Source organism: Kalmanozyma brasiliensis (assembly GCF_000497045.1).
Source record: "Kalmanozyma brasiliensis GHG001 unplaced genomic scaffold PSEUBRA_SCAF23, whole genome shotgun sequence".
Classification (NCBI taxonomy): Eukaryota; Fungi; Basidiomycota; class Ustilaginomycetes; order Ustilaginales; genus Kalmanozyma; species Kalmanozyma brasiliensis.
The window spans coordinates 98,492-115,067 of NW_015961963.1; the positions used below are offsets into that span (position 1 = coordinate 98,492).

The 16,576-nt window shown below is 58.6% G+C and overlaps 4 protein-coding genes across 4 annotated transcripts; 2 read left to right on the plus strand and 2 right to left on the minus strand.

Moving 5' to 3' along the window:
* Positions 1 to 102: 102 nt before the first annotated feature.
* On the minus strand, positions 103 to 1,011 carry PSEUBRA_003591 (Manganese/iron superoxide dismutase, C-terminal; the record flags this gene model as incomplete). The annotated part of the gene is made up of 1 exon (XM_016436709.1): positions 103 to 1,011. The coding sequence occupies one exon, from the start codon at positions 1,009 to 1,011 to the stop codon at positions 103 to 105; it is 909 nt and encodes a 302-aa protein (XP_016291951.1).
* A 489-nt stretch (positions 1,012 to 1,500) lies between these two features.
* On the plus strand, positions 1,501 to 3,486 carry PSEUBRA_003592 (Nucleoporin protein Ndc1-Nup; the record flags this gene model as incomplete). The annotated part of the gene is made up of 1 exon (XM_016436704.1): positions 1,501 to 3,486. The coding sequence occupies one exon, from the start codon at positions 1,501 to 1,503 to the stop codon at positions 3,484 to 3,486; it is 1,986 nt and encodes a 661-aa protein (XP_016291952.1).
* Positions 3,487 to 5,462: 1,976 nt separating this feature from the next.
* PSEUBRA_003593 (Zn(2)-C6 fungal-type DNA-binding domain protein) lies at positions 5,463 to 9,356 on the plus strand (the record flags this gene model as incomplete). The annotated part of the gene is made up of 1 exon (XM_016436700.2): positions 5,463 to 9,356. One exon carries the CDS (start codon positions 5,463 to 5,465, stop codon positions 9,354 to 9,356), a length of 3,894 nt encoding a protein of 1,297 aa, XP_016291953.2.
* Positions 9,357 to 9,842: 486 nt separating this feature from the next.
* Positions 9,843 to 16,196, minus strand: PSEUBRA_003594 (Thioesterase; the record flags this gene model as incomplete). Its single annotated transcript, XM_059465103.1, has 1 exon — positions 9,843 to 16,196. One exon carries the CDS (start codon positions 16,194 to 16,196, stop codon positions 9,843 to 9,845), a length of 6,354 nt encoding a protein of 2,117 aa, XP_059320609.1.
* Between the last annotated feature and the right edge of the window lie 380 nt (positions 16,197 to 16,576).

Genomic DNA, 16,576 nt, shown 5'->3' on the forward strand with positions numbered 1-16,576 from the left:
GGGTGTGAGTAGTGTACAATGTTCTAAGCCAAGCTGCCTGTTGTGCTGCGATGGTCTAGGTAGAATCGGCTGCTTCTGAGCGAGTGGACGTCGAAAGCTGCTCTACAGGTATCGCGACGACTGCGGGCAGTACGCATCGAAACGCTCCTCGACCTTGTCCCAGTTGACGCAGTTCCAGAAGCGGGTGAGATACTCCTCCTTGCCCATGATGCCGTAGTCGTTCAACCATGCGTGCTCATGGACGCTGATGTTGAGGAGCGGGTAGAGCTCCTTTCCGACCTTGTCCGAGATGCCGAGGCCACCGAAGAGCGAGTCAGCTGGGCGCGAGGGTCGCTCGGATGGCGAGGATTGCGAACCCTTCTTGGGGCCATTTGGCGAGCCAGTCGACTGGTCGTTGATGCTGGGAAGCAAGAAGTGCTTTCCTTGCTGCATGCGGTTCTGGACGACCACTGTTCCGCTACCGAACGTGGGGACGACACCCAGATTCCTGTGTTGATCCGTGACGAGCCAGACCCAGCCGCTGCCGGCCATGCCGTATGCTGCGGACGAAAAGGCGAGGCACATCTCTGGGAAGCTGCCGAAGCTCTTGGAGATGGCGGTAGCGACCTTTGGCAGTGGTGTTGGGTTGCGCAATCGATCCTGCGGTGCCAGGGACGACAGGAAGAAGCTGTTGTTGAGCGCTTGAGAGGCATAGTTGAAGGCAAGGATCTTTTCCCTGTTCTGTGAGAGACCAATGACGGTTTCGACGATCGAGGACGAGGCGAATTCTGTATCGCGGACCTCTTGGTTGAGCAGATCGAGGAGACCGCCCTGCCACGATTGGGAGATCTGCTTGACGGTCGAGCCGGAAAGGAAGGGCGCACAGCCTTCGGTGAGGACCTCGGGCGTCGGTGGGCAAGTGTGCAGGCTGCGGCTGTTGCTAGACGATGATACGGCGGAAGTGGAAGCAACAACGGTGCGGACTGCACGGCTTGCAAGACGTCCTGATCGGACGAGTGGTGCGACGACCATGGCTGCGATTCGATCGAAGTTGGTGCAGGACCGTCGGACGGGATTAGTTAGAAGCGAAGAGGAGACAGCAAGCCGATGTGTGAGAGCGAGCCCTTTTGGTGATCTAGGACGATGTCGAGGGAAGAAGAAGCGTGCTGACTTGAAGCATCTCGTGACACAGGCAAGGCAGCCTTTCGCCTTTTCTTCTTGAGTCTCTTTTTTCTCGGGAGAAGGAACAGACGGCGGGCGGCCTTAGGCGAACCAAAATTGATTTTCTTCTTAAGCCAAGACGGCAGACAGCCAACTCGCGCGAGAGATCAACTCAAGCCTGGAAGAAACGCGAAAGGCTGCACGTCCCAGCTCCACTGCCGAAAAATTGGGCAAAGAGAACAACATCAACACCTTACCCTATGCCGCTGACCCGCTTCCACCATCAACACCCACCGACTGCGCATTGGCAACTGCTGTGTGTCGCAGAACGCGCCACATATCAGCAATAGCGCCATAGCAATGCCGTCCGGTCTTGCGGCGGTGCCTCAGGCGCAGCTGCCGTCCAAGTACCGCGATGTGGTCAAGATCGCCTTGCGGCCTCGACAGACTCGAGCCTTCATCCTGGCTGCGGTGGCATGGCATCTTCTGCTCACATCCGCACTGCTCAGAACCGTATCACTTTCACTCATATCACCCTTGACGCTGGCTGTAAGCTTGCTGTCGTTCGGTCTCGGTGTGCTACCCCTGCTGGCAAGGCGGAAACGCAAACTCGCACAGATCACAACGCCGCCTGCACGCTTGGCTTCTTCAACAGCGCGGCAATTCGCTACGGCACTTTCGAATCCAGGCTTTCTCTCGTCAGCATTGCAACACATCGTCTCGTTCGTCGTGCTGTCGTTGGGTTACAGCGTGCTTCTCACCTCGAAAAGCGGCGGATGGGGACCTCAAGTTTGGGTCGACTCGCATGGATCGTTTTACCTCAATGAAAGGTTCCTCTACCTCATCGGTCAAAGCATCGTACTAGGCATCTTCTACACATTGTTCTTCCGATCACTGCCATCGCCCGAGACGGCTGCATCACCGTTCTTCGACACATCAGCATTGACCTCCGACAGAGCCTTGACGATCAAGGACCGCGTGGCTGCAGCGTGCGCATCACGTGTCCCTAAAGCAGCGGCAGCAGCAGCTCTGGCCTCGACATCCAGCATTCTTGTATATAGCGTCATCCGCATCCGCCTCTGGAGTGCCGTACTGCTCGTGCTGGGCACGCGATCACTGCTGCGAAGACTGCTCGTGCCCTCGTTCCGTGTCGACTTTAGCTTCTTCGAGGTATCGGTGCGCACGACGCTGTTCAGCATTGCAGCCGTCTGTGCGGTGGAGACAGCGCATCTGCTCCTCGATGTCTACCTCACGCATCCTCTGCCACCCGTCAGCAAGTATGCAAAGAACCAGATCCGTCTCCTGCTGGACGGCCTCGACGAGCCGATCCTGTTCTTTTCCAACCATGCCTTCTCGGAGGTAGCACGGCTGAGTGCAAGCGACGAGGAGAGCCGATCTCAGATCTACCGCAATGTCAACGCTGATGTCACGGCATGGACGCATGTCAGAGATCGCTGTTTGGGATTGCTCGACGCGCAGAAGCAGTTCGTTGTACGTCGCGGTCAGATGCCGCCCGCAGTCCAGACAAAGGCGCCGCCCGCAGCGCAGCAGCAGACTCAGCAACAATTACAGCAGCAGAACAGCAGCACACAATCCGCACCGTCGATCTGGGATCAACTTGCTGCCGGCAACACCACAGGCAAAGAGGGGAGCGCGTCCGCTCAGTCCAGTGCCGCAACGGCCACCACAACGGCTGGCTCAGCCGTCAACAGCAAGGCCTCGGCAAACACATCCTCGGTGCTCAGCTTGCAAAGCATCCAAAAGGCAGTCCTGAGCATCGCAGCCATTGGGTGGAAGTTTGTGCCCGAGGACGCCAAGCATGTGCTCTTCGGCCCACGTCGCCGACAAATGCTGCTCGGAGACTCGCCTGCCTCGGAAGCCGCTTCGATCGTCGGCCGTGATGCAGCTCGGACGGTGGCCGCGACTCAGACGCTCAAGAACTTGCTCTGTCACAGTCTGACGGAAGATCCGTACGGCTCGGTGCAAAAAGATATCAAGCGCATCCTTGTCGCCATGGTGGATCTGGACAGCGAGATCCGACGCTTGGGGCTGGAGCTCGAACAGCGAGCCATCAGCATCGATGAGCAGCTCAACAAGGTCGAAGCTGCAGCATCGAGCAGCACCGCCACGGAGGGATCGAAATCCAAGAAGGAAGCACCTCAACAACAGACTGGCGGCAGAAACGATTGCCAGCAGCAGCTGAGGGAGGCATGGAGGAGCAGTGGCGCACAGAGCGTCGATGGGAGCTTGACAGCCAGCATACGAGAGATCCTGGATACGTTTGCCAAGTTCGACTTGCAGCTGGGCAACGAGTTGGAGGTCAAGTTGGCGGACTGCTTGAGCTGATGAGTGGAGCGCCGTCAATCATCACAACCCATTCCACATAGATCGGCTCTGACAGACGTGATTGTGGCTGCTGCGCAGAGAATGAGCAGCATCTGTGTCGTGCGGGCTAAGCGTGTGATGAACCGTCTTCATCTGAGCTTGCGACTCGAGCTTCGTTGACCGTGGGAAAAACTCATCCGACGAGGACCGGCGTTCATCCGAGCAGCTCTCAATGAAGTAAGCTCGAGCCCGATGAAACCATAGATGAGGAGAGAAGACGGCACTCGGCCCGGAGCAGCCGCAGATCAACGTCGGATCTTCGAAGCGGCCCATTGTTCGGCCTCTCTTAACAAGGTGACATGACAATGTGACAAACGGGCATCTCCGCAATCACAATCATCTCAGGGTGACCACATGATTGATCGCCCTTTCGCTTGAGGACGCAAACAAGGTTGGCTCGGCTCGGTACTTCCGTTGGCTGGATCCTTGGCTGCAAGCGAGAGAGGGCTTTTTCCCACGCGAAAGGCTCTGTGTTCCGAGGCCTTGCTCGCTCAGTCGGTCCTCGGAAAGCAAATGTTACCGGATTTTCCGTGCAGCTGGGGTGCTCTGCCTGGAAAAGGCTCAAGCTTGTCGGCGCAGGAAGGCAGCTGAGCCTCTTCAGCCCAACAATTGAAACTCCGCTTCCGCCCACCTTGCCGTCGCTTTTCCACGCTTCTCAGTTGGGCGCAGCGAACAAACTTGGTCGCCCTTGGAGGCGAAGGACCAGCAAGCAAGTGGCAGGGAAAGGAGCGAGACCGAGCCTTGTTTCCCAATCTCGTCCGTTGATCTTGCCTCTTTCGCTGCGCCGTCTCATCCGCGGTTTTGTCCCTTCTGGCGGCCCTCCTCCGCAATTTCGAGCCGAATTCTCAGCTGTCTGTCTCTCTGCTCACATGCTCGTCTCTGTTGAAGCTCTCTCACTGACAGGCACCCATGAGCTCTGCGTGGCATCCAATCATGATCTTCGAGCTTAGTTCTTCGGATGAGGACGCACCGATGAGTAGCGGTCCGAGAGCGAATCGTATCGCAGATGAGTCTCTTTCCGATGGAAGCTCTGGAGGGCATGAGAGAAGAGCTGCTGCTGCTGCACGGGGCGCGGTCTTTTTCGCAATTTTGAGCTGCACTGCAGCACACTCCACTCATGATTGCATTTCACAGCAGCTGCAGCTGCAGCCACTCAGCTCGCCTGTGGGTTGGCGAGCAAGGCAGCTGAGCCTGTCTCCATCCGCATTTCCGCACGGCTTTGTTTCTCCACCTTTTTGGCCCTGAGCAGCTGATCGTCTTTGGCAGCTCACATCTTGGGCTTCCTTGCCTTCGCATCCATCTCCACTCTAGTCTCCTCGACACCACCAGCATTGCCGCATATTCAAGTGGATTCGACCGGCATCACACCGAGCTCATCTGTGTATCGCCTCATTTGTCCCACTGGCAACCCCCGTTTCGACCTCGCTTTGGCTTCTCACGACATCCTCCCACCGCTGTTCATTCGCAGTCCGGACGGCATCCTCATCAGTCGCCTGAATCCACCGGCAACAAGCTCATTCATCTTCACGAGAGGAGCAGCAGCCTCCAACGTGGAGCTCGCCGCCCACCCCACCACATCTCCCGACGAGCTCGATCATTCCGGACGGACAAGTGGGCTCGAGCTACACCTTCGCCTGCTCAGTCGTCGCAGCCCGACGACGCATCACGAGCGACCGCTCTAGCCTTTCATCACCCGTCCCGCAAACCTTCTTGACAGGGCCCACCCGCCGGATATCAAGACACCGGACAACAGCGGATCGCTTTGCCGGTAGTCAGGCTTGATACCCATATATCTCACCCACTTCTCGCTCTGTCAATTGTGCTTGGCCATGGAGCCGTGAGTGCACTTGCAAACATTAGGCGTATAACTAGCTTGGCTCAGCGGACTCTCTCGACTCAACGGCCAGAACAATCGAGCCTCTACGGTCCACTGCATCATGCAGGGTCCCTCGCAGGACAATATGTTCAGGCCACCGGCTCCCAACTTCTTCCCACAGCAATCTCGCGATGAGCACCAACAGCAGCATTCGCAGCCATTTGGTCAAGGCGCGCCTCATACCGGCTTCCCAGCCCCGGCCATGCCTCACCAGCAGACGCAGTTCCATCCTCAGATGCAGTCACACATGCAGTCGCCCACGACACCGCAGCAGAACTTTTCGCAGCAGTTCACTTTCCAATCGCCTCCGTTCAGCTCGTCAGGCGCTTCTTCTCAGCCGAATCAACCCACCTTTCCTTCATCTTCACAGCCATTCATGCAGCATCAGCAGGCACCAGCTATGCAGCCTCCTCGTTCGCTCCCTCCGTCCGCAACGAACGCTGCTGCTGGTCCCTCTTCCCATCAGTTCCCGGCAAGCTCGGCTTCTATGCAGCAAGCCCTACTTCCACCGAGCTCCAAGGACCAGACCGTCGACGCAAAACGCGCCTATCTCACAACCTTCGAGGATCCTATCGCCGAAGCCTACATCGCTGGTCAGACGCTGGACGAGCCATTCTATTCAGTAGCTGCGCCGGGCACGGTTTGGCCGACGGATGGATCAATGCCTCTCGACCTCAACTTGATGATCCCGCCGCCTTCGTTGGATCCCAATGACCCCTCGTCGGGCTTCGCAACTGATCAGAATGGACAGTTCGACTCTCTCTTCTCCGCCAACAATGGCCATAACGGCGGCTCTGACCCTTTCGACTCGGCTGCTGCCATCCTGGACGATGCAGGCTTCGCACGTATCACCGAGATCAAGTCGGAACCTGACTTCGACGGCACGGGAGCGAAGGGTACAGACGGAGATCAGGATGCTGCAGAACCCTCGTACGCTCACGATGGCAACAGGTCCGGAAGCATATCGGCCGGCTCGACCTCTGGAGCCGCTTCGAAGGACGGCATCCCACCTCGCCGCCGAACACGCCGAAGGCAGAACATCAGTTGCGACCAGTGTCGTGCCTCGAAGCGAGGCTGCGACTTCCAGCTGCGTCTCGACGCCGATGGCAACGACGTATCACAGGGCAACGACGACGAGCAGATGTCGACGGGAAACACTGGAGACAAGCGAAAGATGTCGGACGCGGGACAAGAAAGCATCTCGGGTTCTGGCAGCAACAAATTGGTATGCTCCAACTGTCAACGGCGAGGCATCGAGTGCACCACCAACTTTGCCGACTCTGTGCGGGAGAGCAAGCAGTCCGCTCAAAGCAAGGACGAGCCGATACCCCAGGGCAGCAAGAAGCGCGCGATCGCCGACGACACGTCCGAAAACGGCATGCGATCCAAATCGATCTCGAGCGATGGCAGCTCGCCCGGTCCACACAACCAAGAAGCGCGAGAACAGCTGCTCAAAACATTCCAGAATCGCGACGAGTCGCAGATGCTGTCGACCACGGGGCAGAATGTCCGTTTCGCCCAGCGCGCCGACTCGTTGCTCCTCACTACCAACCGCATGCGTCTCTACGTCCACACCGTCGAGCCGAACGCCAACCTGTGGCTGTCGAGAGCCTGCTCGCCGCTGCGCACGGACGGCGATCTCGGTGCATACATCAAGAGCGCCATCGGACTCGACGCATTGGATCTATCTCAAAAACTCTGGGCCAGCTGGCACGTCGACGCTCCCTCAGCACGCAAAGAACACCAGCCGAACCTCTTCTACCTCGTCTACGGGCTCGATCACCTCGGTGGAGAGATGGGCGTGTGGGGCGAAAAGCCGCAGCAGTTCACACAAGCGAGCGCGTCGCAGCCTCGTGGCGCTGGAACGGCACAGGAGGCATCGGCGCAGTTCAGCGACATCATCTCCGACATCATGGGCATGGGTCCTGGCGGCTGGAGGCGATCCAAGAGGGATCTGATGATCGATGAAGCGGTCAAGGCTGCCATGTTGGCATACGCCTGCCAGTTCAGACTGGATGACGAGATGACATCTACCAGTGCGGATGCAGCCTCGCGCAAGGCGGTGGACGGCAAGAACTACCGTGATGCGCACGATCGGATCGCGACGGCAGCGTGGAAGCGCGCGAGATCGCTCATTTTGCAATTGGCGCCACGTCGGTCTTGCCGTATCGCATACGGGCTGTTCTTGTTCGGCGTCACGGCTCCCCCACCCGGCGCTTTGACCGAGGGAGGCGCTCGATCGGGTGCAGATGCCGCCGAAGATGCTGCTTTTGCACTGGAAACCGCCTCGCGACATCTCGAGTGGTTCGTCAAACGATGCCGCGACCTGGTACGCACGGTGGACAAGGCCTCGACCAACCCGCTGCTCAGCGCCAACCCGCAAGTCAAACAGCAGCGACGCATCGCCACGGATCTCATGGGACTCGCCGAATCGCTCGGCTGGTTCGGTCTGTTGATCGACACGGTGACGCACGTCTCGCAAGGCCGACGATCGAGCATGCGCGAAGACAACCTGGTCTATCAGTCGTCCGGCATCGGGTCGGGTACCGATCCTGGCGTCAAGCACGGTCCCGTCCCCTCACCTGGTAGCGATGGTAGTGCCCCCGACCGCACAGCAGAAGCGCTCTTTGCCATGCAGGACACGCTCAACCTCCTCCCCTCTCGTCAGGCCCCCCCTGGCGCGTTCCCCGGTACATCCGAGTCGTACATGCACGAAGATCCGGAGGACGATGGGACGTTCCCCGTCGACACGGAGATGTCGCGGCGCATCATGGAGCGTGCTGCGTGTGCACGGGATCTCATCCCCGCCCTTCTCCGAAATCCTGGCGCTCTAGCCAATGCGATTCCGTTCGACGTGCTGATCGGCGCTAACGACCCCGATGCGCCCACCGGCCCCGCAGGCGGCTCGATCATCAACATCAACAACCCGGGTGGCGGGCTCAACGAGCAAGTGGTCCTCCTCGGCGTCGCTTGGGGCACTGCAGTGGAAGTGTACATCTGGCGTCGCGTCGGAGTGCTTCATACCGCCTCCGAAGCGTTGCTCTCCACCACCGACCCGGTCCAAGCGCTCATCGCCGCCGGCGGCGCCGCAATGGTGAGCGAGAAAATCGAAAAGATGGTCATGAACGTCATCGAGGCCATCCGGCTGTTTCATAACATCTTTGATCATCTCATCGCCAGAGCGCTGGACGAGTTTGTTCATCTGTCCAGACAGGGGAGGACGATGTTGAGCTTTTTTGTGATCCATATCCATTTGGGGGTGTTGCACTTTGTGCAGTTGGCCAAGAGGATTGAGGCGAAGGAGTTGGAGTTGATTCAAGCGTTCAACGCTGGAGGGGGAAGTGGGAAGAGTTCTCCGTCGAGTGGCGTTTCGCCGATGACGACGAGTTCTCCCAGTGGTACGTCTCCGAAAGGCGCAACCGGAGGTGGTTCACCTCCGAAGCCAACCCGTCCACAGCTTCGCTCCAACATGCTACTGTCCGCAATGGAACGTCGAATGATCGGCAAATCCGCCGCATTGGGTATGGCCCGCATGGCGTCGCTGATCAACGCCGAATCGTCCAAACTCGAATCCGCCGCTCGCGTCGGTCGTCTCACCCCCACACCTAGCGATGGAAAACGTCGCAAAGGCTCCTTCTACGCCTCACCCGTCGAAGACTTCACCCCAATCGAAGACAGCGCCAATGCCCCCTGGCGCCATCCTTACCCAGCCATGGTAGCCGACGTGCTCAAGTTGAGCTCCCAACAACTGCACGACGAGATCTGGGATCAACTGATTGCGGTTCCGCGCGATGAGGTGGAGCTGAAGGTGCTGATGGACAACTTCAATGTGTTGTTGGAAGGGTTTGGACGGATGTTGCATGCCGTACCTGGGTTGGGGAGTTATAAGAAGACACTGGGCGATTTGGAGAATGCTAGGGACACAGCGGCGTTTGTTGCTAGTCAGAACGGGTAGGTGGTTGCGGGCGAGGGCGATGTGACACGCGGGAGGCGAGTTGAGTGCAAGAGAAGATCTTCAGAAGCATTCTTGTGTGGCGTGTGTGCGAGTGTCGTGAGTGGCAGAAAAGTGAGACGGCTTGAACGGGTCAGCTCTGGTGTGTTCGGACCGAGGCACGTGCAGCCAGCATCGAGAGATGGAGGGCGCTGGTTTCGTTGGGGATCTGCCAGAAGGGCAAAGCTCAGCAGGCCAAGCCCCAGCGGGATGCAGCTCGTGGAAGACGCCCCACATCAGACTTCACACTCGTCACAGGCGATCATGAGGAGGGGAGACACTTGATTTGACACAAACTTTGGGCGACATAGGCTGAACGATACGAGAACTGATCTTTTTGGGTCGATGCTGAAGCGGATGAGTAGTGAGGTCATACAGTGAGTATGGATCAGGGTACGACTTGTACCGAAGCGTTGACGGGGACTGAGACGCCGAGGCGCTCGTTGGAGCCTAAAGGGGCAACGCCGCGCGACAAGCTTCCTGCAAGCACTGCGCAACACTGCCCACCGCCGGCTCGCGTACGAGTGTAAAGTGGTTCGCCTCTGCGATCGGGCTGACGCCGATCGTTCCCACCGGGAGCAGCTGCTGCCATCCATCTGCGCCGCTCTTCTCCGCTCGGTTGGGGCGGAAGAGCCACTTGACCGTCTCGTTGACCTCCTTGATATCGGCGATCTTACCAGGCAGCGGATGGTTGGCGACGATATACCACGTTTTTGGGATCTTGTTCTTGTCGCCTAGCTCGACGGGTGACGGCTTCCACCCGACGAGGCTGTCCACCGTCGCTTTGAAATGCTTGACGAGCTTATCGGAGAGCGCAGGCGGGGCAATGTCCTTCACCTCGGGCGCAGTGAAGATCCAATCCACGATGCTCATCGGTAGAGGCGGGTAGAGGATCGGACAAGGCGAGTCGAGCAAAAACAGACCCGCGACTCTGTCGCTGGCGGGACCGTTGGACGTGGCGAGCAAGCGTGCGATCTCGAAGGCGACCATGCCGCCAAAGCTCCATCCGCCGACAAGCCATGGACCGATGGGCTGGACGAGCTGCATGCTCGCGAGATAGTGTTGTGCAATCGGGGCGATTCCGCCGGTCCAGGTGGTGGCGTCGGCGAGGTACGGCGAGTTGAGCGAGTAGACGGGGCGGTCAATGGCGTGGAAGTTCTGATAGACAGTCGACATGCCGGAGCCGTCGGGGAGCAAGAACAGCGGTGTACTGCAGGATGGGTCGCTGCCCTGGCGCAGGAGTACGGGCTTCTTTGCGGGAGGGACGATGATGTTGACGGCTTTGCCGGGTGGAGGCTGTGTGACGGCTTCCGAGACGGTCGCACCGTTGCTGGAGGGTTCACCGAGCTCGGCTGCTAGGAACGCGTGAATCTCACGAAGTGAGGTGCAGTCCATGAAGAGCGAGGACGGTAGCTCGATCGGTAGCGCTCCGGTCAGGTTGCCGAGGACGAGCAGCGACATGAGCGAGTCCATACCCAGGTCGGCGAGGTTGGCCTCACCGTCGATGCTTCCTTCTGCCACACCAAGCTCGGTCTCGATGGTGGTCCGGATCGTCTTAAAGGCTTCCTCGACGGCCGAGTTGCTGTGCGTCTCTTTCGAGTCTTTGCTCATCTGTGCTGGGCTTACATCTGCCATCGGGGGGAAGTGCGGGCTGGCTGGAGCTTCCTCTGCAGCCGTTGCGGGGACAGCGCCCTGGTGCTGGGTGTCATCACCATCGGCGTCGTCACCAGCTTGCTCTCGGATCCATTGCAGCAGCTCTGCAGGGCTGTCGCACTCCAGGAACAGCGACTGCGGGATCTCAAAGCCAAGATGCAAAGCCTCCAAGGTTGAGATACACACCAAAGACATGAGACTGTCGAGCCCGAGGTCGGCGAACTTGACGCCGGGCTTCATCTCTTCGACCGCGATGCCCAACTCCGCCGCTAGGACTCCCAGCACCTTGTTGAAGGTGTCCATCGCACGACCTGTCGACGCCACGGGGACAGCCTTGCTGTCGACCGGCTGAGTAGCAGCCACCCGTGGAGCGGGATCATGTGCCGAGATTGTCGGGTTTTCGGAAGGAGCTGCCTTCGTACCGGCGGCAGCAAGAGGGGGCGATACGGGCGCTTGTCTAGACGCAGCTTTGCTTGGGACGCGATCGACTTCGCCGAGACGGACACGGCTGAGCTCTGCGACGATTTCGTCGTCAGTGTTGAGAACCAGAATGTTGATTCCGAATTCGTGCGGAGACACGACTGGCTCGCGGGAAGACCGCGAGATGTAGACGACGTAGCCGGGTCTTGTGCTGGAAGCCCTGTCTAGCTCTTCGAGCCAATGATTGCAGAGCACGAGCTCCTCCACGGATAGGAATCCGAGACCCGCGTCGATCTGAGAGTCCATACTGTGCGCATACCAGCGAGCGCAATCCTCGAGGCCAGAGGTGATAGAAGGCAGCGCAGAGATCCCGTGTGCAGAGCCGGGCTCCCGCGGCGGGACGGCCATACTGAAGACAGCATCGGATGATTGAGCACTGAGATAGGCGGCTCTAATGGACTTTACTCTGCTGTCCGGGTCGCTCAGCAGCGTCTTGTAGACGAACGTAGCGGAGAACAGCTCGCCTTCCTCTTTGACGGCGGCGATCCTGTCGAGAACCATCCCCTGAAGAATCGACCATCGCTTCAATATAGACCCGCGCTCCACTAAAACGAACTCACAGCCGCCAATCCGCGGAGTGTCATCTCCTGCTCGGAACTGGACGTATCCTTCGGTTTCCGACGCCAGCCGCTTGGCACATTGCACTGAGATGGTGATGGAGCGGTCGCGAGACCAGTGCTCTGCTGCGTCACGGAAGCCGAGGTCGCAGAGAAGCAAGTCGCAGTCCAGATTCGTTCCCTCGATTGATTCAGTTGCCTCTCTGATCGACTCTGCCATCAGTTCCACCATCATAGCACAAGGCGATCTTGTTTCGAGGAAAATGAGCTCGGCTTCCTCAGCGAGGTCTGCACGATATGTTCTCGAGCTTTGCTGGGCCCCGATCTGTTTGGTCAGCAGCAGTTGTGTAGGAGCCTCAAAGTCGTTCGTGTCGACTGGCTCTGATACAGTCTTTTCGACAGCAGGAGAAGAACCTTGGATGAGAGGCACGCGCGGCAGTAGATTGCGATCGTGGTACTCCATCCAGTGTTGCTGCAGATGGAACGGGTAGGTTGGCAGCGTGTTGATGAAAGAAAGTCTCGCTAGGTGGGGCCGGAAGAGCTCGATCCAACGAATTGTGTACCCTTGCTGGTGCAAGCGTCCGAGCGTGGCTAGCAGAGACGTGTGCAGCTCTTTGGGATCCGCGGACTGAGGAGACTGGGTGATCTGCCCTGCCGACGAAGGAGCAGAAATGCTTACGATATCATCGATCTTGATCCACAGGTGACGGTCGGGACCGCCACTGTTCGAAATTGTCGACAGCGCCTCTTGCACATCAGCGCATTGCTCTGAAAGCATGGCGAGAAGCTTGGCATTAGCGTCGCCTTCGATGGCGGACGGGTGTACACCGCAGTCGGTCAGGAGCGCAAATACGCAAAGTTGCATGAGACGCAAGTCCCTGTCTGGACTCTGAGCCTTGTTGGTGGAGACCAAGCCGACAGTGAGGTCTTCATATCGATTGCGGAGTCCGAGAGTCGACACAAAGCAAGCCTGCAGAGATTGGCACGATGAGGGATCGGGAGTCTGGAAAACGAAGCCGAGCGGCGGGAGGTCGGCGCGTGCCTTTGCCTCGACAAAGTCGGCCCCGCGAAGGCGGCGGATGAGCTCATCTTGATCGGAGGCGACCACGCTAAGGCGAAAAGGGTGGTGCGTTCTACGGCAAGCCAGGCTGTAGCTCAAATCGGCCAGGTTGACTTCTCGCTGAAGAAAGTTGATGAGAGCTTTCTTCATCATGTCCGCAGACTCTTTGGTCTTCGCAGAGAGCACAAAGATCCAGGCTGTTTCGGTCCGTGTGGATGCAATATTGGAGGCCGAGTGATGCATCGCTGCATCCCCGCCGCTCGTAGGAGCTCCGACCAGCACGACGCCGTGCGACTCGGTGCTGGCAAGACTGTTGACCAGAATGAGCCGCTGACCCTTTCGATCCTGGGCAGATGGCAGCATCTGTGCTTGGATCGGCACGAACAAGGCAGAGCTGGCGCATGCTTCAGCGATCTTGACCTGCAGCTCGGAGGGGTGAGTGATCGAGACCTGACGTGGAACGCTTCCCCGCTCGAGCATCAGCACGGCCTTGATGACCGACGCCATCGCGGACACCGCCTCGCCTGCACCGATGTTTGGCCTCGAGCTCGCGACTGAGATCCGATCTTCTGGTCTTGTGTCGTGTGAAACGTGAGCCTGGTCCAGCAAGCGCTTGAAAGAGTCGAACTCAGTTGCTTCTCCTTGTTGAGTATGGTAGCCGCTCGCTTCAATGTGCACAATGTCGGACGCGCTTACGCCTGCCTCGGACATAACCCGAGTCAGGAATTGCGACTGAAGAGCGCCAGCCTCCTCGACGTCGTCGCTGTATCCATGATAGGTGGTTCTCGCTGCCGGAAGCGTGGCCAGGATCGTGTCTCCGTCTGTAAGTGCGGTTGAGCGCCGCTTCAACAGCAAGACGCCGCAGCCATCACCCCTTGTCTTGCCGTCCAGCTTGGAGGAAAAGGTGGCATTCGTGCCGGTGCGGGACAGGATGCCTTCCTTGTCCATGGCGATGAACATCTGTGGCTGCGTCAAGACGGTGACGGCGCCCGTCAGTGCCACGTCGCACTGTCCACTGAGAAGTGCTCGCCTAGACCACTGGATCGCCGATACCGCTGAGCACTCGAGGCTGTCCACCGACACGCTGGGTCCTTCCCACTTCAGCGAGAATGAGACGTGGCCTGGAATGAAGGCGCGAATGTTGCCCGTGATGAAGTAGCTTCCGATGTTCCAGCTGGCGTTCTCTCGATAGTCGTCCCAGCTCGCTGACATGCAGACGGCGATGCGTTTGCCATCGAATGCGGAAGGAGAATTGGCTTCGGCCGAGTATCCTGCTCGCTCGAGAGCCTCGTAGGAGCAAAGCATGACGAGACGGTGCTGCGGATCGAGCTGCTCGATCTCCTTGGGCGACATGCTAAAGAGACGAGCGTCCATCGACTTGATTACGTCCTCGGGCAACGCATGCATGTGCCTCGCCTTCGTCTGATTAATACCGTCTCCGTAGTATGCGTCGATGTCGAAGAGGTGCTTGGGGATCTCGGTGACTGTGGATCTTCCGGTCTCGAGGCATGTCCAAAGCTGCTCGGGAGTGCGGACATCGCCAGGGAAGCGGCAAGCCATTGACACGACGACGATCTCCTCGCCGTCCACATCCGGCTGTGGCAAAAGGACAGCCTTCGGGATCGAATGTCCTAAGTTGCTCATGTGCTCTGAGAGCAGAGAAGGGACGTCGATCACCTTGACTAGATTTGACGAAGGCGTCTCGGCTCTCAGACGCAAGAGACGCGTCTGAAGGTCGGCTGCGAGACCGATGCCTGGACCGACCGAGACGATGACCATGCTTGCCAGTGGCGCGGACCCAAAGTCTGCCTGATGAAGAACCAGCTCCTCGGAGACCTTGACCCAATCTGCCGTAGCAGACAGGTTGCTAGCAATGATGACTCGCAGCGCAGCGCGCAAGCTGTCCTCGCGGAGGACGCTCGCATTGACCGTCTCCCACAGGACCTTCTGGCTTGGCGGTAAGGGGCTGTCGTTGATCAGACTTCGACGCTGAAGATCGAGCATGACCAAATCTACGTCGTGATCGAGTGCTGGCGTGTGATAGGGCGAGTAGATCTTCAGAGGCAAGACTCGGCACTTCGCACCCATGTGCTCGATCAAGTACGATTTGAAACGTGCCAGCTGCTTTGGTGGGCCTCCGATCGATATCTGATTGAGCGCAATGGCCGTGACAACGAGAGGCACGGGTTCGTGGAGGGGCCTTTGTTGCTCCAGTTCGTTGAACAGCCGAAGACGCAAATGGACCTTCTCGACGTAGTCCGAGTCCTTGACCGAGACGATCAGGCTCCAGTTTTCAGACGGCGTCGCGATACTGTCCCCTTGAGTGAGGCGCAGGCGAGCATGTGCCGAACGGAGGCTGATCCAAAAGCAGATGCGAATCACTTTGATCGCATCCTTGGCGTACGTCCAAATGTTGAGTGGCATAGTAGAAGACTGGACTTCGGCCAATTGACGCAAAGAGAATGCGGACAGAGCGCCGGTGCAGAAGCCCAAGAGATGGGAGCAGGGCTCGGACAGAGCCTTCCAAGCCTCGTTGAGCTGGACTGAAGCAGTCATGGGCTCGTTGCCGGGACCATTCGCTTGCGCCACACAGTAGACTGCAACGACGCTCGCGGTCTGGAGAAGACAGAGAAGCACGCCATTGATGACCGGGTCTGTGATATGGTTGCGGCGATGAAAGTCGACGAGGGTCCGGAGATCGGAGAAGCAGTCAAACGGTGGAAGAACGGTCAGCAGCTCCACCTCGGATTGTCGCTGCTCGATCGTAGTAGGCCTGCCGGATGCTGAGGCGTCAATGTGACGATTCGCGACGCTCTGAAGTTCGGTGCGGACGGCGTCCAAAGCGAGAGACAAGAATGCAGATAGTTCAGCGTAGTGGCGTGAGAGCCCGAGGATGACGTCGAGGCTGCTTAGAAAGTCGGACCCTTGCGAGCCGAAGACAACGACGGGAGGTTTGGGCAGGGGGCCGTAGGGTGGTGCCGGGGGCTTCTGTTCCTCCGAGCTATTGCACGGACTTATCTGGTCGAAGGAGGAAAAGGCCGAGTCGCACGACATGGCTGGGTGCAAGGACCGAGTCGAAGAAACGAGCTCTCTGTTCTGCGTTGAACGCGACGGGCTGTGGGATATGGAGATGGTTAGAGGGAAGGATGGGCGAATGGGTCACTGAGAGGAGAATCGACGCAGCAAGAGATGTTCTTCTTATAGAAATGCCAGGCAGCTGAGGCCGGAGAGCCATCGGTCCTTCTGCAAACTCGTTGCTCAAGCGCAAAGTTCGAGACCGAGGTCTTGCGCGTCTTGCGGCCTCGATCCCATTGGCTGAGCAGGGTTGAGTGCAAAGTCCCGCACGCAGACGGCCGCTGTCGGCACAGCCGATGAATGCGCCACTGCTGAGCCTAGAATTGTTACAGAGCCAGCGGTGGGAAGGATGGAAATTG